Source organism: Xyrauchen texanus, chromosome 37 (assembly GCF_025860055.1).
Source record: "Xyrauchen texanus isolate HMW12.3.18 chromosome 37, RBS_HiC_50CHRs, whole genome shotgun sequence".
NCBI lineage: Eukaryota > Metazoa > Chordata > Actinopteri > Cypriniformes > Catostomidae > Xyrauchen > Xyrauchen texanus.
In genome coordinates this window covers 23,746,732-23,772,998 of record NC_068312.1, presented here as the reverse complement: position 1 = coordinate 23,772,998, position 26,267 = coordinate 23,746,732, and the positions used below count along the sequence as shown (strand labels likewise).

General features: G+C 36.3%; 1 protein-coding gene across 1 annotated transcript; it reads right to left on the bottom strand.

The window, feature by feature from the left end:
* Positions 1 to 1,012: 1,012 nt before the first annotated feature.
* Positions 1,013 to 25,938, bottom strand: LOC127630845 (sortilin-like). Its single transcript, XM_052108665.1, has 20 exons — positions 25,359 to 25,938; positions 23,227 to 23,286; positions 22,530 to 22,603; positions 22,306 to 22,408; positions 21,463 to 21,624; positions 20,877 to 20,950; positions 18,387 to 18,433; positions 17,292 to 17,440; positions 16,809 to 16,953; positions 14,900 to 15,055; positions 14,647 to 14,753; positions 14,408 to 14,510; positions 12,459 to 12,630; positions 8,905 to 9,092; positions 8,601 to 8,790; positions 7,978 to 8,094; positions 4,924 to 5,032; positions 3,549 to 3,661; positions 3,340 to 3,460; positions 1,013 to 1,160 (listed from the first exon to the last, which is right to left on the bottom strand). Exons 1-20 carry the CDS (start codon positions 25,614 to 25,616, stop codon positions 1,146 to 1,148), a joined length of 2,463 nt encoding a protein of 820 aa, XP_051964625.1. The 5' UTR covers positions 25,617 to 25,938; the 3' UTR covers positions 1,013 to 1,145.
* Between the last annotated feature and the right edge of the window lie 329 nt (positions 25,939 to 26,267).

Sequence of the window (26,267 nt, the reverse complement as noted above, 5' to 3'; positions counted from 1 at the left end):
GAACTACAGAACTTGGGAAAATGTGAAAGATTTTACACAAATTATAACTATTTATTTTACATGCATCTGCGTCATCGCTTTCATGATGTTATGTTAATAAAAATTAGATTTTTTATCAAATTTAATTCACCTCATGTATTAAATCACTTCAAATTGTACAGTAGCTTATTTACAAAACTGTCAAAATTATCTCCACATTCTAGTTATTTCTCTAAATAAGTCAACAGCCTAAAATACAATATTTCTGCAGTTTCAGGTAAATTATGTTTAAAAATCTTAAATTATAATATTCTCCCTTTGTTGTGAAGTCAAATCTTAAAAAATATGCATGCAATTAGCTGTTTCTCTCCATTTTATTGCTATATTCATTAAAGCACCTGATGGCTTACAGGAAAGTGAGCATTGTCCTAATGTTTGGACAGCAGACCTTACTATTATGATAGTAATGAACACAGCTAGTAATAAGTAGCACAGTATTTAAAATCATACATCTCTGATACTCAGGAGTTTATTTGCTTGAATGACATGTAAATGTGATATGATTCATTTGCATTGACTCCTGATGCTATTGATAGAACAACCTCTTCTGCAGAACTAAACCATTTCAAAATCTGACATCGCTGTGGGAATGACCTGTATGTATAGCTCATCTGATGTAAGAGAATTTGTACATAAAAAGTAAACAAATAACAAGTACCCAATTGAGTCACATCAAACATAAATTTGAACATCAATCCCAAAAGCCCATATTGCCAAAGAAAATAGAGACTTTGATGTGCATGCCCCCCCTTTATACAGATGTGGTACTACTACCACTTTGTAGTAAATGTGAACTCATTTAAGCAAAGTAAAGTCAGGCCCATGGGTGGGGTCAATGAGCATCAACACTGCTTCAGATAATTTACCAGTATAATAAGAGGAACATTGATAAGACACTTATTTCATAAGAATAGCATCCTTACAATCCCCACCTTTTGGAGGAAAAGCAATAAGGTTCCCTCCCATTGGTCGAGAAGCAGGAAGTGCGTGACGTTAGCTGGTAGATTTGGAAGTTTGAAAAAGGAGACAGCTGGTTGGTGCATTAGTAGAAGGACGAGACAGCAGCAGTAATGCCTGAAGGACAGGAAGAGTAGCTCCTCTCCACTTTACTCCAGAATGTCCTACAAAAAATCATTTAACAAGATCATTAAAATCTCATAAAATTCTTGCCAAAAAAATAATAATAATTCAATAAAGTGGTAACCTGCAACTGTTACCACAAAGATCTGTTCTACTTGATCAACTGTAAGCCATAAAAATGACTTTTTGGTGTAACCTAATTTGTCAGGGTGATTTAGTCAGAAAAAATAAATTTCACCAGTTGATTTATAAGTTGCCACATGAAGCACAATTTTTTTGTGTTACCTGGCAATTTGTTTTTAACAGTATACAGTGGGTTCAAACAGTCTGAGATCACTGGTGAAAATGTTAATGTTTTGCAATCTTTTCTAATAAAATTTTCTTCATTACAAATTGTATTATCAGTTTAAGTCAAGTAAAAAAACTGAAATATTTAAAAACTTATTTTTAGAATTTTGCAAAGTTCCCTTTTTGCTGTAATGTCAGTATGTCAGCTCTTTGTACTAGCAAGGCCAATATCACAAATTTGCTTACATTTGATAAGTAACCTTAAAATAGTGCAAAATCTTTGTCAAACTCGGTTGTTGACATGGTGACAGTGTGCAACCGTAAAAGGTGTCCGCGTAGTGCTTGTTCAATGCACAGCATTTCCAAGTCTCTTTTATAGGTCTGTAGACATACAAATTTTAAAGGATTAAATCCTTTTGATCGTTGTTGATTCAGTGTCTAATTTCACACAAGACACTCATTTGTCACCACCTTCTGGCATCACCAGAAATGGTCACTGAATCATAAAATGAATCTGAACAAATTTAGTGAACGTAGTCAAAACACTTGAGATTTGGATACGTTTAAATCCCACAATGCACAAGCACAGAGTAAAAATACATTTGTGCACATGCACAATTGTCATTATTGCAGTTGATTCAATAATGTAATGAGGACCAGCTTGTGCCCAGTCTTTTATTGTCAAATTTTACAATAATTTTGCAATACTTAAATATTTAAAACACTACAAAAATTAAAAGTAAATAATATGTATACATTAATATAATACTTATACTTATATATTAATATATACTGTAAAATGTCAATACTGCACTGTAAGTTTTGGGTCTGTGCGAGCCACCTACTGACATCTGTGTCCTCCTCACTTTTAAAATACCTGCTACGCCCCTGGTATAGCTAATGCACATGTGCGTTCTCGAGTTGCTTGAAAGATGACATCTGTATCTAAAAGGTGATTGGCTCCTGTAAGGCGGGATTTGCTTTCTACACCCATTGATCGCTGGGCATTCCAATTTCACAATTGATTTTTATAGAAGTGACCCGTCTCTGCTAAATAAGCCTGTAGCAGGGCGGAGGGCAGGGCCGGGTTGTGATTATACACACCCGGTCCCTTATCAGGCTAATTAAGCCTCCGAGAGGGATAAAGGCCGATGGCAGACGGTGGTGCGAGGAGAGAGAGATAGTTTACAGACATATCCGTCATGTGTGTGTTTGTCTTTTAAGTTTCTCATTAAAACTATTATTTATATTGCCAAGCCAGTTCTCGCCTCCTCCTTTCCATTGAACACCTTTACAAAGCCGTTCAATAAAGCTGTGTCAGTCTGCGTGACCCGCGGACAAGGTAAGGATTCATTTTTTTAATGATTAAAATACTTTTATTTGTACTGGACAAAAAGCATCTGCTAAATGACTAAATGTCAAAGTAAATGACTTGTGGAGCTTAGCAATCGTGTTAAAGTCACTATGAAGCAATCTTATAGCATGACTATTATGATTGTTCCTCCTTCAAATTGCCCTTTGGAGGGTGATTAATGCTGTTTGGAGCTCACAACTAGCAGGAACTTTTCAAGGAACAAAAAAACATCACTTCCTTTAACCATCTTCAAATGGTCTTGTGGCAAGGCGGGGCTGGGTCCTGATTATACACAGGCTAATTAAGCCTCCGAGAGGAATAAAGGCAGACTGCGGAGGATTATGCGGGAGAGAGAGATAGTTTCCTTCATGTGTGTTTGTGTCTTCTGTTTAAGTTTTATATTAAACTATTATTTATATTGAAAAGCCGGTTCTCGCCTCCTCCTTTCCATTGACTTCTTTACAGGTCTATATCCATTTCAATTTGATTAAAGCATATTATATCTAAAGAGTATAATAAGCCAGAAGTTTAGGTGTAGTTTTTAGTGTGAGATGTTAGTTTGCTAACATAATCTGTACCTCATCTGAATCGTCATGGAAATCATTCTTAGGTGCTCCAGTCACATCTGTTTCCAGTGGCTCATCTACACCATTGGCTTCCACATTATGCTGTAAAACTGAGTATCTGTGTACCAGGACCCTGCAAAATAAAGGACACAGAACATAGAATATTTACTTTAGCACAGAACACATGCGTACCACTTAAAAGGTTTGTAGAACAAACTTACCTTCCACCACAAACATATTTCCTTACAAAGAGAACTCCAAACACTACACTGATAAGCAGGACGGCTGTGACGATTGCAATGACAGGGGCAATATGTGAGGTAGGTTTATCTGTCTGGATTACAGGGGAAAACAGAGGTGCATGAGTGTTAGAAGAGAAGGTTTAATGCTTCCATACAAATACATGCATATTATTAACCAAAGTTAAACATATATAAACCCGTCTTATCTTGAATTCAATATATTATTAATCCAACTGATTGTAAAATGTGCTGTAGGTTAGTTAGTCCCAACCAGGGGTGTGCATACACTAGAGAGTACTTGAAAGATTTTGCTTTGTTAAATATATTAAACAGATATTATTATAACTTAATAGTCTTTCTAGAGAATTAAGGTTACTGATTGTGTGATTGTCTGCTTTTTTTAGTTTTTTGCTGTATACACAACCTAGGGCTGTCACAGAGACAGGTGTTATTTCTCAGGTCACCAGTTTCAGTGAGATTTGTCATTTGAGTATAAGGGCTGATTCACATATACTCTTGTTAGCAGGGTGTTAGTGGACCATGAGCAGCTCAATTTAGTTTCGGCAGCAATATTAACAAATAACAGCCTTCACATTGCGAGCACAAGCCGCGACGTGAAGCATCCCAGAAGCGTCCCAGACGCAGCAGTGAGCGGAGATTTTCGCCGTTGAGCCTATTTTTACCACGCCTCTAACGCTGAACTCAACGGCTCTTGGTGCAGAAAAAACACACACACAAAACAGGAGATTATAGTAAAGACAAAAAAGCTAATAAAAAAGATTTAAACAGAACCAACAATACACTACAATATAGGTCTGCATAGAATCAAACACAAAACAACTAAATAAAGGAAAGAATAAATAAACTGCAGTACTTTTGCCCGTGTTATGTATATATAAAGTGGGTGCACAGATTAGGCTTTACAACATTAACCAATCACGATCAAGTATGCTGATAAACAAGTGGACATTACTGCCCACTGATTTCTTTGAAGCAACAATTTACCTCATTTGGCTTTGCAAGGCCACAACAAAGGATGATACCCGACTGATTGTGGAGGTATAGATTACCTCCTTCCCCGTTTCAAAAATTATAACTTATGGCCTTATGAAAGAAAATATTTGCCATAGGAACCTAGAGATAACGTTTTTCTGCACACAGCTGCAGCTCTGTCTTGCAGAAGACACAGACACCAAAGCGACTGCACTGCTCACGCCCCTTTTCACAGAGTATGTATGAATCAGGCATTATTCCACACAAAGAACACTTACAGTAACTTTAAATAAATCATTCACACATTCAGTAGGGCAGTAAATCATTCAAGTTAAACAGCACAGGTTTAGTGTGGCCTCACCATCTGTTGAGTGTCCAGCAGATTGCTGACGCATTTCTTCCTCAGGTCAATCACTTTTCTTTCTGGTTGTTGCCCTCCTTCACATTTATCACCCGGAATCTTTCGGTACCTGTTAACAGACAGACACAGATTTACTGTGATAATCTTAACTACAAACATCAAGGAAACAACTGCCACATTGTATCCTCATGCATTGCTGGCCGTCTGCATCCAAATAAAGTCATGTGATGTTTTCTGTATCCACACAGAGCGCTATATCGCGAAAGAAGTTTACACTTAAAACGTCCCCGTATACATAGGTCAGGCATATGAGCAGTGGCGATTTCTCAGAGCCAGCAAAGCCTTCTCTGCTGGCCCAACATGCCAAATAAATAAATATTTTTCATCCTTTCATTCTCAATACACCTTTTTGCCTATGTGTTTATAATCACATACCACTCTTAATTAATCTACAAACAAATAGAGAAAAAAGTTTATGCAATCAGAATTGATTCCTTAATGCTTACAACAAAGTGTGACAACTGTTTCACAAATCGCATGCCCGAGGCCGAAGCAGATAGTGAGACTGAGCGCCACCCTCTCAGGCCTTCAGAATTTCCACAGAATCCCTCAATAGTGCAAATGAATGAGCAACTAAAGTCAGATTGTCAGATTTATCAGCCAATCAGATTGATTTATTTGTTCTCGGTGGGTGTGATCTTTAGGATATGTCCCAGTCGAGGTCTTCTAGCTGGCCTTTAATGACACAATCACGCTTTAAATGATGTACGTAATTCAAGAGTGAAAAGTGTAAGATCAAGCTGTCTGACGAGTCGGCTGTCATCACTGCTGGTATTGCTGTTGAGAAAGAGATCCTTATGGATTTAAAGATGTTCTGCATGATTGTGCAATTGATTTATTAAACAGGAAAGGAGGACTGATTTTCACCTCAAGTAAATTGGTAAGTGTTTTTGCATTGTTAAAGCAACATCAGGAGTTTTCTAAGTGTAAATTAGGCTGCTGGAGCATTCAGTGTCGGATCAAGTTATGAAAAGTAGTGCTGCGTTCCATTCAACTCAAAGTCGGATTTTACAACTTCCTACTACGAAAAGTGCAATGGAATGCATCTTTAAGTCAGAATTCCAACTTGTAGCCTCGTGCAGAAATTCTCAACTCTGATTTTGCCGAGATGCAGGGGCATGATGTCACACAAACATGTCGACACTCAGGGAGAGATACAAAGTAAGTGATAAACATTCACTTTAATATGTAATATCAATAAATGAGTTTGTTTCCACATTACATGATATTAAAGCTTGTTTTACAAATGCCTGCAGAAACCGGTGTATAAAACATTATAATCTCTTTTGATAATAGAACACCTGAAACACAAATGCTAGTGCTGCAGCATTGTTTATCAGTCTCTAATGAGAGTCAAACCCCTGCTAAGCTAACGGGAGCGTTGCAGTTCTGAATATCGGGGAATGGAATGCATTTATGGTTAGAGATATCAATTAGGAATATCCCACATCCAACTTGACTGGAACAGAGCATGACCGTGTACACTGACGAAACTTCATTTATTGCAAGCAACATTTAAATCACAAATATTATTAGATAGATTTTCCCAGGTATTATAGACCTCATTGGTAGATTCGTATGAAAATTATGATTATTGAATGTCTGTTTGGGAGACGAGCATTAAGTGTTATTTCAAGTTCTGGCTTTAGTGCATGGACATGTTTTTAAAATGTCAATTGGTATTATTACTGTGAGCTGCAACATAATGTATGATGCCCAAAGGCATAGTGTGTCTTATTCACTGTGAAACTGTGTTTTCTTAATGGCATGAATCACATTGAAGGCCTAGACTTTAAATGCACTGCATATGAGGTATCGTTTGAAAGCTTAGAATCTGAACTTTTCAGAGATTACCATAACTTTTGCATTTATGTTACACAAAATAACAAAATAAAGCCTGCATTTGCGACGCAAATTAGTGCCCCCTAGAGGTAATGGGGTAGCAATATTAACATGAATACAAAAGTCTTTCACATGGCACTTAAATTGACAAGTCATATATCAAATGAAAGCTCTCATTCTTAGTAATATGACTGTGACAGTTTATTTTGTTGACCTAATACCACAGTTGGAAAGATTTTCAAAAGAATCACAAAATTAAATATGATTTCAAGTCATCAAATACACACGTCTCTTGTATGCATATAAAGTATATAGATCATCGCTGCTATAGGCCCCAAATAGCTAAAAACTTCACATCTGCTTTTACCTTAGGCAGTTGTCTAAAAAATATGCCATTTTTTCTTTTCTGTGAGCTTGCTTGGCTGAATAATGTTTTAACTTAATGTCCAGAACAAAAAAAGCCATCCAACTGGAAAAGCATGCTAAACAAATTTTCATAAAAATATGTTTTCTTTTGTATATGTATGTATATGTAAATGTATATATCTTCAAAGATGAGGATCTCAGGTTTCTAATGACTTGAGCTTCTAGTCCACTCAGAGGCCGAGATATTTGATGAAACAATGAGGGTGGTGCATAAACTGAAAATTAGACTGAATGTCTATGGATGAGCATATATGTGAGGGCTAAAATGTGTCATAGTGTCAATTACATTAAAGATCAGTATATTGTTGTGGAATGTGATAGAGAAAAAAAAGTGTTTGCTGCCATCTCGTAGAACTAAATAAGACTTCAGAGTGAGATAGCATGAACAGAAGCAAAATTACATGGTTGCAAATTTGGGGGGAAATTCAATTTAAAATTGATTCATAAGATTATAAACCCATACATTACAATTTTATTTATGAATAATTGGGGTCTTTTTTTGTATTATTTGGGGGGAGAAAATTAGACCAGTTAGTTGCAATTAGTCCACAGTGGGTGAATGGTATACATATACATTTGAGTGTGAAAAATAGCAGGTGGCAGCGCAAAATCAGAGTTTAAATCTTTTTTATATATTCAACACTAACAAAATATTCTGATTGGCAGTCATTTTGTCACTTTGCCCAGCACTCAACAATAGTAACAATAGTTAAAATAGGGCATTACCCGCTGGTCTGTAGCTGTTCCTTTTCGCCATTGATGCAGATATCCAAATCATGGCCTTTGAGATCAGCCTGTTCAATACATTTTGAGCTGTTCTCTGTACGGTAGTATCCAAAGTCACTACAAGTAATAGCAAACAAGAGAAACAACATGAAGTGTGCAAAACCTTTTTGACATCAAACTCAAAAAGCTGTCTTTCTATACTTTGAAAATCCTGAGGCCACATTGAAAATCTAATAATTTTTCTAATTTTATTAACTTGTATAGTCCGTCTCAGCTCAAGTGCAAGCTGTCATCAAAGCAGAAGAAGGATATTCCAAATACTAATAAATTCTGATATTCATGTAAAATTTTCACTCAAATTGCAATGCTTTTAATACAATTTGTGATGCAAAATTGTGTAGTGTTAAACTAGAAATTATATATATATATTTAAAAATAAAAATTAAAATTTTCACTAGTTTTCACAGAATTTTGGACTGACTGTAAGTTTATATTCATTGTATTTAACAAAATGTAAACAAAAGTTAGTGTGTCCATAAAATAAATACTAACAGTCCAAAACTAAATTAAACTCAAATTAAATATAGTATAAAAAAAAAGGAATAACTTTGGTTCACACTCACCACAGGAAGTCATCCAGCGTGCAGCGGCATGGCGTGTGCTGCTTGGTGACTACATAATCCCTGCCAATCCAGCAAACTGAGTCCTTTCTCACACGAAGGAAGCGCTCCTTATAACCCAGCATGCAGCCATCTTCCGGGTCGCTGATATCATCAGAGTGAGCCAGCCACTGGACATAATCATTTGCGGTGCCTGGAAAACAACCAGAAAAAGGCAGTGAGGGAAGATTATGTTTAAGGTAACTGAATTATGTAAAGTGTAACATGCCTTTAATTTTGTGTGGTCCAAACAAAACTGGTCACTCACAGTTATGAGTCAGCAGGTCTCTAAAGTCAATGGTGTAAGTTACCCAGTGGCTGATCAAAGCATCTTCATAACCCCAGAGACTGACGTTCACTGAGCGGGCGCCAGGCTCTGAGGCCAACCCTGTGAAGTACATCGGCGTCTGGGTGAACTTATAAACATGCCAACATTGCCCCTCATCGGTAGAAAACCTGAAGAGACACAAAAACATATTCAAACATTTTTAAACTGGTAATCTTTAATGGATGAAGTCGGTTTCACTGAAGTTCCCACAAGTGTCCATGAGTAACCACATTAAATATGGCCATGTTCCAGTTTAACAAAAAGAGAGAATACAAATACATTGTCTTAATTTTGAACAATATACACCAATCAGCCACAACATTAAAACCACCTGCCTAATATTGTGTAGGTCCCCCTCGTGCCACCAAAACAGTGCCAAATCTCAGAATAGTATTCTATTCCCAGAATAGTATTCTGAGATTTTATTCTTCTGAGCACAATTGTACAGAGCGTTTATCTGAGTTACCGTAGACTTTGAAGGTTTGAACCAGTCTGACCATTCTCTGTTGACCTCTTTACAGAACTGCCCCTCACTTGATGTTTTTTGTTTTAGGCACCATTCTGAGTAAATTCTAGAGCAGGGGTCAGCAACCTATGGTACGCGTGCCAGCATTGGCATGTGGAGGGGTAATCACTGGCACACCAGCAACGACAAGAGGAGTTGACTATTTTATTCATATGAAATTCCGCACCTGCATTCCAATATACATCTTGATGTAATCATTCCTCATGATCACACAGCATGTTTTCATAAGCTGAATGGGAGGCTAAACAAAAAGTTTAAATGTGACAAGACTTCAGTTTACCCAACAGACTCGTACAGCATGTGCAAACAATTCACGCATCACGAACTGGCAGCGCTTCATGTTCTGTTAATCGTGTCAGTAAACGCGCCCGCGTTGCTTTATTCAGGCTGCGCGGATGACACTGGGTGATACTTATCTCTGTGTTAGTAACAGATTGTAACAGTAATTTTTAAGATTTCATAGTTAAGTCTCAAGTGATCTAAAGATACCTTGATTATGTGTGTAGTCAGAGGGACTCATAAGCAGTAAACCTTTTATTTTGGGTATGCTATTTACCACATTCCTCACCAAAAGTGGGGGTGCAAGGTAACAACCATGGTCACACTCAAAATTACATTAAATGATTGAAAGAGAAACAAACCCACATCATGGGGTTCAAAACTCTTTTCAAGTCTATTCAAAATATTAATTAAACCTGGAAATAAAATTTTAGATTTTGCAGGTGCGATTAACCAAAAAGGGCTAAATAGTTTATTGGCTTGTGATGCGCAAATGGCTAGCAAGCGCAACGTGAGTCTCGTCACACTTTAATAGTGTTTACCCTCCCATTCAGCTCATGAAAATACACTGCGTGATCATGAGGAAGAATTACATCAAGATGTATATTCGAATGCAGTTCAGGTGCAAAAAAACGTCATAAAAATTAAATAGACTGCTCCTCTCTGCTTGCGTGCTATAGTGATTACCACTCTGCAACACTGTAACCATGTCTTGATCAATGGCAGGGGAAAAAACATTTTGGGGGTGGGGGGTCGTGGGTATTGTGGTCACAAATATAATTGTCCTCTTTGGTCCTTTAAAATAGTAAAGACTCTGAATGCAATCATTTTCTGAATAAAGGATTTAAATGCGATAAAGGCCCAACATTTTTATAATTTTTGGTTTTAAAATATTATTTGTTTTGGACACAGAAGTTCACACAATACAAGGGCTACCACTGTGTCTACATTGCTAGTAATTTGCCTGTTTTAGTAATCTTTTCTTTCTTTTTTCTGCTGTATCAAAGAAAAGATGACTATAATTTGCATTTCTTTTCAGCACTGATGTATCACTAAAATGGCATGACTATGTCAGCTGGCTAGCAAAAAAAAATATAAAAAATTATTTACTGCCATCAAGTTGTCCCTCATTGTGTTTTTTTCCCCAGAAGGATCTTAACACAATATTTTTTTCAAGAATCCCAATGATGCTCTTTTACATACAAACACATTTAATTTTGAGCACTACAGTCAAGGTCCAAAGGAAAAAAATAAATATATTAATATACCATAAAAGTAGTCCATACAACACTAAGCTGTTTTGTGGCCCCAGAAAATCTTGGAATATAGTGCAGGAGTCATATGGATTTTATGATGTCTTTATACTAAACATTTAATAGTGCTTTATAGTGTTTGTCCTTTTTGAAACTTGACAGCTCCCGGTCACTATAAACTGTTATTCTATGGAATTAAGCTGCTTTAAATATCTATTTTTATGTTCCAAGAAAAGGTAACAGCATGTGGGTTTTGAACAACATAAGGGTCAGTAAATGAGTGAGTAAAAGTCAATTTAAAATTTTTAGGTGAACTACTTAAACTGGTGGCTCATCAAAATAAAATGGTTTCTTTTAAAAGAAGACTCCTAGGAGATGCTGTACAAAATTATGAATAACAAAGAAAAAAAGAAATTAGAAATTTAGAAAACCTTAAACTGATTTTAATTTGAGAGTCACATGATGCCATGCGAGGAGCGAGTGTTTTCGGTGCATCTGTTTCATAATTATTTCAAACGTTTTATTTTTTGCTTGAAATCTGTGCTATGCTGAAAATAAGCATAAAGGTGTGAAAATCATTTAATCACCCTAATGCCATTCCAGATGTGTATGACTTTCTTTCTTCTGTTGAACACTAACTAAGATTTTTAGGAGAATATCTCAACTCTGTAGATCCATACAATGCAAGTGAATGGTGGCCTAAAGCTCAAAAAGCACATAAAGGCAGCATAAAAGTAATCCGTACAACTGCAGAGGTTAAATCAATGTCTTCAGAAGTGATATGATAGGTGTTGGTGAGAAATAGATCAATATTTAAAGTCCTTTTTTACTGTAAATCTTCAGTTTCACTTCCACATTCTTCATTATTTTTCTGCGATTCACATTCTTTCTGCATATTGCCACATAGTGGTCGGGGCTTGTCAAAGGTGGAGGTTTATTGTAAAAACTGATTTGAATTTTGATTTATTTCTCACCCACACCTAATACATCACTTCTGAAGACATTGATTTAACCACTGTAGTCTTATGGATTACTTTGCAGGCTTAATGTGCTTTTTGGAGCTTCAAAGTTCTGTACAACATTCACTTTCATTGTATGGGCAAACAGAGCTGAGATATTCTTCTAAAAATCTTAATTTTTTTCTGCAGAAGAAAAAAGTCATACACATCTGGGATGACATGAGGGTGAGTAAATGATGAGAGAATTTTTATTTTTGGTTGAACTTAAGTTTCCAAATACTTTCTGCGGTCACTTTATTTTCTCAGGAAACACAAATCCAAAACATGTATGCATGCACTCTGTGAAGTAGAAACTGAAGAGCTTCAAATCTCAGTCTTTCATAAGAACCTTAATGTCACTATGGAATTCTGTCTGTCCCAGGACTGTGTGTAATCATCACACTGTCCACAGGCCCTACAGAAAGTGAGGATACTCACTTGATCTCAGAGATGGGTATGGCTATATTGTGTTCCACGGCCACCAACAGGCCTCCTGAGTCCAGAATAGCATAGTGGTGCGGACCCTTCAGAGCTTGCAGCCAGGTGTAGCCACCATCATCAGATACAAACACATCAGGAGTCATTAATGAAATTGCATCACCAACACTGCCTAAAAAAAGAAAGCAAGATTAGAAAGTGTATGAAAGTTTTTAATGTTAATGTTTAAAAGGGTGTATTGTGTCATACCATGGAGCAGTAAGTACATTGTCTTCAGATTTATTTAAGGTGGCCCTGTTGCCTATCTTAAAGCATCTCATTACACTTACAGTATATCATCACTGTACTTACCATGTAAGAATCTGATTTATCTATGTGCAATATCTGTGACTACATGCATATATGAAACACTCACATATACAAAACTGACAATTATCATTGAAATCATTCGTTAGTCTAATTTCAAAACCTATTTTTACAATTACTCATAACTATAATATTTGAATAGTTGAGATATTGTCTATTTTCTTATATTTCTATCATGACAGAAACAATCTTATTTATCTATTTCTTAACCCTTGTGCATCAATTAAAAAAAGTTACACATAGGTTCATTATGGACAAAAACGGCCATGTCCAAAAACTGTCATAAAGATATTATAGATTTATATTTTTTCCCACTTTCACTGACATAATTTTTTTAACCAGCATCAGCTCTAATCATAATGCCCAAACATTCTTTCATTTTTAGAATTTTAACCCTTTAAACGCTGGTTTGTTTACATAATGCCACTGTTGTTTTTTTAGGAAAAAATGAAAAATAGTAATTATTTTCAATTTAATAGATGCTAAGCAGAATTTTTTTTCTTTGATTATTAGAGCCTCGGATATGTCAATGATTAACAACAACATTCATTTTGATGCTTTCATATTTTTTATGCAGTATCTGATTTAAAAAAAGCTACCACTTAGGTCCATAATGGACAAAAATGGCCATGTCAAAAAGTGGCATAAAAATATTATAGAATAATATTTTTTCTACTTTCACTGACTTATATTTTAACCAGCATCAGTTCTAATCATAATTACCAAACATTCATTTATTTTCTGAATTTTAACACTTTAAACGCCGGTTTGTTTACATAATGCCACTGTTGTTTTTTATAAAAAATATAATAATTATAATTATTTTCAATTTAATAAATGCTAAACAGAATTTTTTTATTTTTATTATTAGAGCCTCAGACACATACAAACCACACTCTGAAATCCATACCAACACACTCACACAATTATATATTCATAATGTATCTAATTGGCTCTATAATATGCATAAGCCAAAAACAGCAGAAAACAACAACAAAAGCGATGATATGCCAAACCTGAAAAAATGGCACGATCTGGTAAAAAATATTTAAAATGTAAATTTTGAAGCCTTGCCAACATAATGAAAGCATGTTAAACAAGATTGCATAATTTTATAGTTAAATGGCACTGGGATTAAAAATCGCAGTTTTAATGGGTTTCAATGTGCCATTTTTGTCCAAAACGACGCTAAGAGGGAGTATTTTGTGTAACTAGTGCAAAAAATATTTTTTTAAAGAAAATAGGGTGAAATATTAAAATTCCAATAAAAATTCACACCTGTGGAAATTTTATGCAGTTAGCATTAACACAGACAAAGTTATCAAAAAAACAAAACTGAAAAAGCCAAAAATGTCCACAAGGATGCACAAGGGTTAAATTACCATTGTATGTGTTCTTGTTTATATTCATGTGAAGCACTCTGTGCTATACTACTATAAAGGTGTATTATTATTATTAATAATATATATATATTTTATTTTAAGAGTTGTTTTCAGCTGCTAAAAACGTTTCAGATCACAAACGCAACAATGCTTATTTCCATCTATGTCCATAGACCACAAGAGGTAGTGTGTGTGCATTACCATGTGCCAAGATGAGTCCAATAGCATTGGGTTCACTCAAAGGCAGCATGGGAACATTTAGCTTCTTGGAGGTGCTGTATGAGGCATGAATATGCAGACTACACTGCACAGGAGAATCACAACAACAGGTAAGAGCACTCAAAAACACAAACACTTTACAACACAGACATGCCAAAGCCATATCCCCAGTTCCACTGTCCCAAATTAATGTTGGGGAGTAGAATTGATAAAAGCCATACCCTCTCTTTATCTTTGCTTGCAGAATCACACTGGCTGTTCTCCGGTTTCTTCAAAGGAACCCACTCTCCACCCTGATCAAATGTTATTACAGTCTGCACAGAGCCATCTTCAGCAGGAAGAAAGAGAAGACTGATAATTAAGAGCTCAGTCTATCTAATGACATAGGCCCAGCACACAAATGATCATTCAAGGCCTAAACTGTTGATTTGAAAAAGTGTGTTTAAGTTTTTCTTATATGTACAGTAATCGTACCCTCAGCCAGGACACTAGTAGTGAAAACTCCTCTGAGTGAAGTGACGTTCGTGAAATCTGTGTCGCCTCCTATGGTCGTATACAAATGGCGCTCGAGAGACTTAGAATATATAGTGCCCCTGTCATCTGACACATAGATGGTGCCAAACCCAGTGTCTGGAAAAAACACAAACACAAACACACACACACACACACACGATACAGTTTAAAAAAACAGATAATTTGATGTCCATCATATAAATGGGAAGTTGACATGAAATACTTTAGGGAAGTTAATGTGTCCTGCAGTGTGACATGCTATAATAATAAAAACAAAACAAAAAAAAATTAAATAGCATTTTTTACGTGGAAGGAACACTTTTTAAAAATGTATTTGTCATATGTTAAAATTAACAACTGAAGGCAAAAGGTAATAAAAAAAATGGTGAAAATATACACTTTCCCTTATACATTCATATATAAATATGGGAAAGTATAAGGGAAAATTCAAATTTCAAATCAGTGTTTGGGTAGGTTTTTCTCAATCGACATGATTAATATATACAGTATATATATATATATATATATATATATATATATATATATATATATATATATATATATATATATATATATATATACATTAACCATATTGATAAAAAAAATCTCTTGCTCATATTATTCATCTACTACCCAAATATTGATTTAAATATATTTATTTATTATATTTAATATTTATAATATATTGTACATAATATACACATATAAGCCAAAAGATTATGACCACCTTTCTAAAATGCTATTGGTCCTCCGCGTGCTGCCAAAACAGCGCCAACCCACAGAGGCAAGACCCCTGAAGGTGTGCTCTGGTATCTGGCACAAAGATGTTAGCAGTAAATCCTTCAAGTCCTGTAAGTTGCGAGGTGGAGCTGCCGTGTATCGGACTTGTTGGTCCAGCACATCTCGTAGATGCTCAATCGGATTGAGATCTGGGGAATTTGGAGGACTGGGCAACACATGAAACTCTTCATCATGTTACTCAAACCATTCCTGATCAATGTGTGCAGTGTGGCAGGGCGCATATTCTGCTGAAAGAGGCCACTGACATCAGGGAATACCATTACCATGAAGGGGTGTTCCTGGTCTGCAACAAAGTAAGTGGCAAGTGGCAAATTGAACATTGCCCAGAGCATCATACTCCCACAGTGCATCCTGGTGCCATCACTTTCCCAGGTAAACAGCGCACACGTACACGGGATGTAAAAGAGGACTCATCGGACCAGACGACCTTCTTCCACTTCTCCAATGTCCAGTTCCGACATGCCCACTGTAGGCACTTTAGACGGTACACAGGGGTCATCATGGGCACTCTGACAGATCTGCGGCTATGCAGCCCCATACGCAGCAGGGTGCGATGCACTGTGTGTTGTGACACATTCCTCCCGTAACCATCATTAAACTTTTCTGTGACTTGTGCCACAGTAGACCTTCTGTCGGCTCAGACCAGATGGGATGTCCTTTGCTGCCCACGCGCATCGATGAGCCATGGGCGTCCAACACCCTGTCGCGGGTTTGTGGTTTGTCCCTCCTCAGACCACTGTTGGTAGGTACTCACCAATGCCTTGACATTTCAGAGGTGCTCTGACCCAGTTGTCTGGCCATAATAATTTGGCCCTTGTCAAAGTTACTCATGTCTTTACTCCTGCCTATTTGTCCTGTATTCAATATGTTGACTATGAGAACTGATTGTTCGCTTACCAGCTAATCTACCTAGACCTTGACATGTGGCCTTGTTAGGAGATGATCGATGTTATTCACTTCGTCTGTGGGTCATCATAATGTTTTGGCTCATCAGTGCATACATATATATCATTATAATATAATATTATTGTAATAATTTGTAAATTCTTAAACAAAAGGAACCACTGACCTCCTGGTTCATCCACATGCATGAAGACCATTTCATCACTGGCTGCCAGTATCGAGTAGAACTGCTCATGACTGACTGGAGGAAGTTGGGCCATGTTCCACGAATCACCTTTATCTACTGATACGTGTATTGAACGCATTATCTCCTAAAGGACACATGCATACAGTACAAACAAGTTTTTTTTATATCGTTGGTGAGAACATTCCATTAACTATTGTTTTTGCACTGATCTATTTCCTATCACCTAAACCTTCAAAGGAACCCTTTTACATTTTCATTTAAGGAATAGTTCACATTAAAAAGACAGTGCTGTCATTTACTCACTCTCATGTTGTCAACAATCATGCATGTTTGTGTGTTTATAACACTTATTCATGTGTTTATTTATTCACACACACACACACACACACACACACACACACACACACACACACACACACACACACACCCACACAAACACACTAAGGGTGCACTCTCACACACCTCTGCTGCTGACTCCATCATGCTTCCAGTCATAACTGAAATGAACAGGAAGCGTCCACCAATCCCAAAGGAGTAGATCCTTTCAGCGACTGTCTTTATGTTGACGCCAAGGTCAACTGACCTCCTCAGGACCAGCATCCCTCTATCATCTGAAAACACAAAAGCAACAATACAGTAACATTAAACCACAAAAACGCACCTGGCCTACTTTTATGATTTGCTGATATACTGTACAGTATCCAGATCTGTAGAGGTGTTGTGCTTTTCTATAGCAATAATGCAAGCTTTGCTGACTCAAATCCACTGTGGAATGTTAAATTCCAATTCTAAAAGCTTCTGTTTAATATCCCTACATATTAAATGAACACTATTCACGTGCCCTTGAGTAACACCACCCAAGGTATTGCTGCTGCATCATCTACTTTGACACTGGTGCAATCGCCTTGCAAAAAAGCAGACATTGCTAAATACTGTATCATGATGAGGAAGTTTAAAAGTGGACCAGGTTGTGAGAGTTTTGGGACAGTTGGTGGAACTGTCACTTATCCTATTGGTCAAGTGCAGCATTGTCACTATATTTTAATTTCTTGATTATGTGCATGCATTTTTATATATTGCAAACCTAACCATTTGTATTTTTGTGATGTATTGCATTTTGTTATTGTGATTTCTGCTGTTGAAATATGTCATCAAAAGGTAAAGTTATCTAGCTAGGTTCCATAGATGAGGTTTTGTTGAAATTGCAAGAATGATCTGTGAATAGTCTTGAAGTATATATATATATATATTTTTTTATTTTTTATTTTATTTATTTATTTATTTTTTTATTAATTTTATTTTTTTGCCAGTGAAAATGTTGGCAGGGCAACCACAAGTACAAATCTGACCAGGCCAGCAGAAAAATCCTTCTTGTTGAGCAAGATCTTTCAGAGTAAATCAACAGAACAGTAATAATGCACAAAGACTCGCAAACAGAAATACTCATAAAACTGGAACATTCACACACTCAAAGACAAGTGACGGTATAGTACGCATTCCTGTACTATACTGTCTTATCGTATTCCTTAGATCAACACTGCAAGAAATAATACTCACAACAGGATCCGTTAAGATTGGCAGAGAAGAACAGAGCATCTATTCCCCTGTGGTAAAGAGAGGAGGAGAGACACCAGAATTGATCCGTGAGATTAAACTCTTGAGATCACATAAAACAACAGCACTCAGTTCAATTCACCACAGTTTAGTCATTTTCTAACATAAAAAGAACATGCTGTGCTGAAATGTCAAGAAGGAGACATAGTTTATCACCTCACAAACCATAATTTGAAAAGGGGACACACACAAAAAAAAAGGGGAACAATGCACCAAGAAGTTGGTTGAATAGAGATTGATGCTGCATTAAAGTTAATGTCATTGATGTAACAGTTTATCTGGGATTGTAAAAGATCAAATTACTTATTTTTAAGCTTCGAGGGAGTGACTCATACTTTTTAAATGAAAACTACTTCCTCTTATATAATTTTCTCTTTATTTGGAATTTGACAAACATACTCAAAATTAAATATATATATAAAAACAGGAACAAATATGGTTAAATCAACCTAACCATATGTGTTTCCTGATTAGTTTTTTTGTATGGTATGCTAATAGAAATATTAGCATTTCTGTTGTTAAATTAAGGCTAAATTTCACATTATGCCATTTTTCAGTCTGATATGTTGTAATAATATTATTGACCAATATTATTATTATTATAACATTTCCTCAAGAAACTGAAGATCTTCTCAAACAATGCAACAAAGAAATTAATACATTAATAAAAAACATCCAATGAAAATAAACAAGAAAATAAATATTAAATAAATACAATGCATCTTCTTGGGTAAAATAAATATCTATTTATTGCTTTATATTGAAGTGGTAAACAGATTGCATCATTATGTGGGTTTTAACTTATGATTAAAGTCTTGTTTGGTAGTCGCTTTATTGTTGAGTGCTGGTAAATACAGATTTTCCATGTTTCTTCACTTTCTCAGTCTCACTTAATGCCCAGCCCATTTGATACAGCCACATATTGCGATATACACAATATAGCAAAATCTCTATCATTTGACACTTTATATCGTTGTCACAATATTGTATTTCGTCATATAGCCCAGCCCTAGCAGAACGAACAAGCTGCTCTGTTCCTGGTCAACATTAACTTTCATTAGCATTCTGATTTATACAGTGAAAGTTATTGTTGACCAGGAACGAAGCAGCTTGAACATTCTGCAAGATAACTCCTTTTGTGTTCCATGCAAGAACAATATATGGGTTATACGGGTTTGAAACGACATGAAAGTGGGTAAATGATGACAGAATTTTCTTTTTTGGGTGAAACTATCCCTTAAGGCATCATGGCAACATCAAAACACCTTAACCTGAGTCACTTCCTCTAGGCTTGTCTTAAATGAATGCAACTTGATCTGTGACAATCCTAGATATCCAGTTACAACAATGGCATTAATGTTAATCAATCTCAATAATCTATATATATATATATATATATATATATATATGTGTGTGTGTAAGTGGGTATGACCTTGCCCTTGTCAAATAAATGTTTAATGCCAGAGACTCTGTACCTCTCAAAAGGAAGTCTGACTGATTTCACCCATTTTCCCATTGCTATTTTCATACTGTCAGTCGAAAAATATGGGAGACGGTCTATTTTATTTATTTTATTTTAACTAGGTTACCCTTAGGGCAGTAGGGAGCAGTGAGCATGCAACTAATCTAACAACTACAGTTAGGCATGTTCACAGGAATGAAGAAAACAAATATACACAGGACACAAACCAGAGCACCCAAGCAGATCTGGCTTCCTTGGTCAAACAATTGTGCCAGTTAAAGATAAGCCACAAGCTTACATGTCAAGATAACTCAATAGTTCCCTGCTGAAGCACATAAACTAACCAGAGCGATTAAAGGAATCGTTCACCCAATAATGAAAATTCTGTTATCATTTACTCATACTTATGTTGTTCTAAACTTATATGACTTTCTTTCTTTGGCAGAACACAGAAGGATATGTTAGGCAGAATGACTCATTGACAGCCTCAGTCACCATTCACTTTCATGTATGTAAAAAAGACGCTTGGGTTTGCAAATGGGTTTGCAAACACATGAGGGTGAGTAAATGATGACAACATTTTCTTTTTTGGGCTAAACTATCCCTTTAAGAGTGTGTGAGTGTATCACTCAAGCTGAGAAAATAAGAGAATTCAACTAATGTTTGATGTAGCAATTTATTTGGAGCAGCCGAGCTCCCTCGGACACTTGACAGCTGATCCATGTGGAAAAACAGGGTGACTCAGCAGAGAATGTCTCGCCTTGCTTCCATGGTGGCCATATTTGCATGCTTGTTTTTTTAAGAGTGTGCGCTGGATGTGCAGCCTCACATGAGCTGTAAAAAGAACAATCCAGAACTCCCCAAACTGGCTGGTCAAAATGAACAGCAAAACAGGCCCTCCTACTATATAAATGCACTCCACCCCTATTTTATACAATTATTAATAGTGCCATAACTTAAAAGGCTCTTACCATTTCACAACACACACCATCTCATGAATTTTCGTCCATTTTGCACCAAAGTCTTTAGAGATCCAAAGATCATTCTGAAACAGCAGAAATAGGACAATGTTTTGATAATGTTAAATGGGGCACTTGGAAAGCATCAGAATAAAAAAAATAAAATCATAAAAAACATTATCAACCAAAGCATGTCTTTTTTCCTCTTGTTTTTACAATTATGCTTTACAAAAAAATATATACTTGGAAAATGTTTCTAAATCATAAGTATAAGATATTTAACCTTTTATCATATCATTTAGATAAGCACATTATAAAAATTGCATTTATAAATATCAGTTCAGGAAACCTAATGCTTCACTTTGAGATAAAATAAGAATGTTCTGAATATTTCCAAAATGAAAACAAAATGCAATTTGTAGTCATTTCTGAATGAATGTTTACAAATGCAAACTCCATAAATGAATCTTCAAAAACTGAATAAAAGTGCTCAAAGGGCTCACGACAACTTTTCATTTACCTAAAAGTATGGTTCCCTAATGTTTCAATCTATAAGGAAACAATAACAAAAAAATAACTGATAAGAGCTCTCTCTCACCTTGTTGCTGATGGCCACAAGCACATCTGAGATTTTAGGATTGTACATTATCTGCATTAGTGGGTGGAAGGGCAAGTCCTTGTTGATAAAAGTCTTCCCGAAGTCTTTTGAAATAAAAATTCTGGCACCACTCCCTCTGGATGAATCTCCTGTAAGGATTACCTGAAGGAATGAAAAGTAGGACTTTTACTAATTCAGTGCTGTCACAAATTACACTTCAGTGTAAGGGAGCACATTGGATTGTACCATATAAATAATAACTGACACTTTTCACAGACTGTGATGAAGCATTTCTGCCTGTAGGATTTTTAGCACTGTCAAATTTACCAGGATAAATTTAGCAAATGTTTTAATTTTAATTAGGAAAGGAATTTTAATTTATAACATTATTTTTGTGTTACATTACCCTGACTTAAAAAAAACAGTCAACACTTCTGAGATATGGGGTTTCAAATATAACTGCTTAGGGATTGACAGTAAATTTGGTGTCTTTCTTGCTTCTAACTACTATCTATCTCCACTTTTGGAAACACATAATACTTTTTTTTTTACAATGGTTTCCCATTTATCTCTATAAAATTTACCCAACTATAGTTTACTTCTGTGTTTCAAGCCAGAATATGTGAAAAAAATCCATAATGTGTGGTATTATTTTTACTTGGATATGCTGCATTCAGGTGTATTCAGGCAAATTCAGCAACTTGAAAAAGATATTTAACACAACAAACTGATTCAGCTACAGGGCTTAGCAGAAGCCCTAAAAGAACTTGGGGGTGTTGTGTAAGAGAATAGCTGGAACACTAGATTTTGTTTGTACAAAATAGTATGATATGGCTTGCCCACCTTGCCAGAGCTTTCAGGACCGATAGCAATCCCAAAATCAGTGTTGATAAAGGTGTTGTTGATGAGCTCTGTAACATCCTGAAATGACTTCCCATAGTTTTCACTGTCACAGAGGGAGAGAGAGAGAGAGAGAGAGAGAGAGAGAGAGAGAGAGAGAGAGTTACAATCTCAAAGGCACCATTAATATGTAGATCCTTCAAAACTTTCTGAGATGCAACACTCACCTTCTATAGAGGTTAGACTGACCGACTCTCAGGAAGTAAAGTGGCACCTGAAATGTCGTCAGGGCTAGCACAACCTGAGATTCCAACACAACACAAGTTATTTCTCAAGTATAGGCAAAAACCTTCAGAACTCCCCTTTTCTCCCCAATTTGGAATGCCCAATTCCCAATGCACTCTAAGTCCTCGTGTTGGTGTAGTGACTCGCCTCAATCTGGGTGGGAAATTGGCGGAGGACGAATCTTAGTAGCCTCCATTTCTGAGACAGTCAATCCACACATCTTATTACGTAGCTTGTTGAGCGTGTTACCGCTGAGAGCTAGCGCGTTTGGAGGCCCACGCTATTCTCTGCGGCATCCACACACAATTCACCACGCTCCCACCGAGAGCGAGAACCACATTATAGTGACCACGAGGACGTTAACCCAACGTGACTCTAACCACCCTAGCAACCAGGCCAACTGGTTGCTTAGGAAGCCTGAGATACCATCAATCTAAATATTTCCAGGCCAAGATTAGACGGAAGCTCTTCTAACCAAAGATGCATTGCTAACCACAGTCTGTAAAGGGCCTCTAGAGACAGGACTAGGCTGCTATATTGAAAGATTTTATCTTCACATTCTCAATTTAAATGTCTAAATTTCTCCTCTAGTCCACAAATATAATACAAAACAAAGAGCATATCAAAACTGAAACTCACCCCAGTTCCATCTCCTACCCAAGCCAAAGACACCGTTCCACTTATATCAGGGAAAGTCCACTGAAAAGAGATTGTTTTTTAATACTAAAGAAAAGCCAGGGAGTCACACAAATCCCACAAAGTATAATAGCTATTACACAGACAACAAAGGCATTTTTGCATGTCCTAGAAAGACACTATCAGACAATGCAAAACACAATGTAACCTTAACTAAAATACTGAATTGGAAACCTAGCAAAAATAAAACAAGAATCACCTGTGAAAATGAAGATGAGGGATCAAAAACTGATGGTACAAATATCAGAGTACAAAACAGGAATAAATTGCCAAACTGAAGATGATATTTCTAAGTGTGTTACATTTCCAACTCCTGTTTGGAATAGATGTTTAGTTTGGAAGACTCAAGTATATTTGTTAAGAAACAAGATAGTTGTTACACATTAATAGACTCATCATGATGCAAGTAAACATATATTGAGAAGTGCAAATGGTACTTTTCACATTGTCTAAAAACATTTTACAATTAGTTATAAAATGGCATCACAGAAGAAAGCATTGATCTGCATGAAGACAAAGCAAAATGACTGTTTTTGAACTAAAACGGTTTCATACACTGTTAAACACAGTGTGAGTGTCATGTATACTTTCCTATCCTAAATCTCGTTTGACAAGATGGGAGTGTGTGAAAATATTTTGACTATAGAAACTGGTTTTGTGGTCATCTGGTGTTAAAAAAATTTTTAATTTTTTTTTTTTTTTAAAAAGTTTTACATTTTTGTGGAATTTAGAAAAGCTGTGAGCAATTATTACAGCACACTACAAATACAATTTCATGAAGATCCTCAACATATCTTGACATCTTGATTTATCTCACTAATTGTGTCAAACATTTCTGAGTTTCAGAATCAGCCAAACTTAACTCTGAAGAACTCCTACGTTAAGCACCTCCCTTTCTGTGCAACATGAAACACGGTTTACAGACATCCGCACTGCATCTGAATAAAGAGAATGACTAAAATACTTTCACTTCTTTGTCTTAGCTGCATCCAAAACCCTTAAAATAACAGATAAATCTTCTAATCCCATCAAGTGTTTCTTGAAAAAAACCTTTTCTGATGTTTGACAGAGCTGAGGTTGCTCTTGCAAACTCTTGCCACTTCTTAAATTGGTGATAACTAGGTAACATTTTCTGTGGGAAAAGTCTTTGACACTTCTATGATGACGGACAGAGGAAGTAGTTGAGGTGGAAATGACACTGGTGGAACAGTGCTGATGTGTCAAGCAGGTGAAGATTCACCCTCAAACACATATTTGAATGTTTCATCTCATCTGACAAGAAACAACCACAACTATTTCCAAGAAAGAAAGTCCTTGTACTGCAATAACTTATGTCAGCATTATTATTATTATTTCCATTCTGTAATGTTATATATAAAGGCTTGTAAAATAAACATATTGTTTAATCATAAATTAGCATAGAGTTAAAAGGCAACTTTTTTTGTCTGGTTGTCATAAAACATGTTGAAATACCAGTTTAACTGGTCCTGCACTGCTGCAAGTCAAACTACTATCTAGAAGTACACACTTTAAACACTAACTAATCAACATTTTAATAGTTATAAAAACAGAAATGAAAGAAAAACTATTTTGTGTGCTATGACAGGAGCTACAGAAAAGCACGAGCGATTCTCACTTAACTCATAAAGTTATTTCAGTTTTACAAAATATTCCATTAAGAATTTAAACTTGCATTTTGAATGCGACATTTTACAACGGCTACCTCACAATAAACGAATTTGTACTGTACGACATGACATCCATACATTTGAGCTAAACAAAAGCCAGCGTGATAGATGGGTTCTGTCTCAAATTCTAGTGAGCTGCCTTCCTAAACTAACAGGAATTTCCTTGCTAACAATTGTGGGGTCCAGGAACGGAACGTCTTTAAATATAAAAGATAAACTAGAACGTTTCCTAAAATGTTAGGAACAAACGGGCTAAAGTTAAGAGAAAATGTTCTGCGTTTGCGCAGATAAATTGATTCCGTCTAGGTAGGCAGATCACTAGGTTTTGGTTTTGAGTCAGAGGTTGCATCGCTGCCTGCTGTAAATGGAGCTGCCAAGTGAACTTACGTTGTGCGTATTGCTTTTTAATGTGGTATCATATCCCCGCAAACCATTACAGGAATCTGACCCAAGATCAACGCTTCTTTTCTGAATGTGATGATGAGGAAGAGCAAAATCTGCATCAGACTTCGTCCCGATAAGACTTTTCGCGGAATCAGGAGTCCTCACATACACCCGGTGCGCGGATCCTGAATCCATTTGGAAATCCACACCAAATGCAATGTGAAAGAATAAAACTATAAATAAGTGTCCTAGTCTTCCCATTTTTAATGTAGAGCGTATTTCCAACACGTCTGTATTGTCGTTACAGTTTAAATAAGCATAAATTCATTAAACACCGTCTTCCTCGTGAGCGGCTGCTTGACGCTATCAACAAAAACACTGGCTGTGACAGCGCGAGCTCTATGCTGCTCATAGTGGACGAATACCAATCTGAAGCGATCTTCCCTGTGCCCTACTCACTAAAAAAGACAGGGTTCTTGATGTGGGCATTCTTAAGGGAGTATGGCATCACAGTTTAAATGTAGCCTTCACTAAACGTCTTGTGAAAATGCCCTCTGTGAAATAATTAACGTTCTTATTTTTGTTTGGAACAACCTTTTGAGTGCCGTCCCCTTACCGAAGTGCCCTTCAAGGGCGCATAAATGCCGTTTGGGGCGTCCATTATTTGTGCCGCCTCCTCACAGAGGCTCCGATATGAACGCCCTTTCAAATTGATCTAGACCATTTCCAATATGGACAAAAAAGCAGACCAACCCCATTTATCTAATACATTGTATTCCTGGACAGCTCCCCCACTATTTCGCGCAAAACTCTTTAAAAACAAGCAATCCAGATAATTAACAGTGAAACTAAAACAAATGCACCTTGCCAGAGCTGCGCAGTGATTGGCTGCGGCGACTTGAGCATTTTTCT

Coding starts and splice junctions, on each gene's coding strand:
- LOC127630845 (XM_052108665.1), bottom strand. CDS start 25,616: ATGGGAAGACTAGGACACTTATTTATAGTTTTATTCTTTCACATTGCA. Junction 22,604..23,226: donor GGGTAGGAGATGGAACTGGG/GTGAGTTTCAGT, acceptor TTGGAATCTCAG/GTTGTGCTAGCCCTGACGAC. Junction 17,441..18,386: donor CAATCTTAACGGATCCTGTT/GTGAGTATTATT, acceptor TTGTGTTTTCAG/ATGATAGAGGGATGCTGGTC.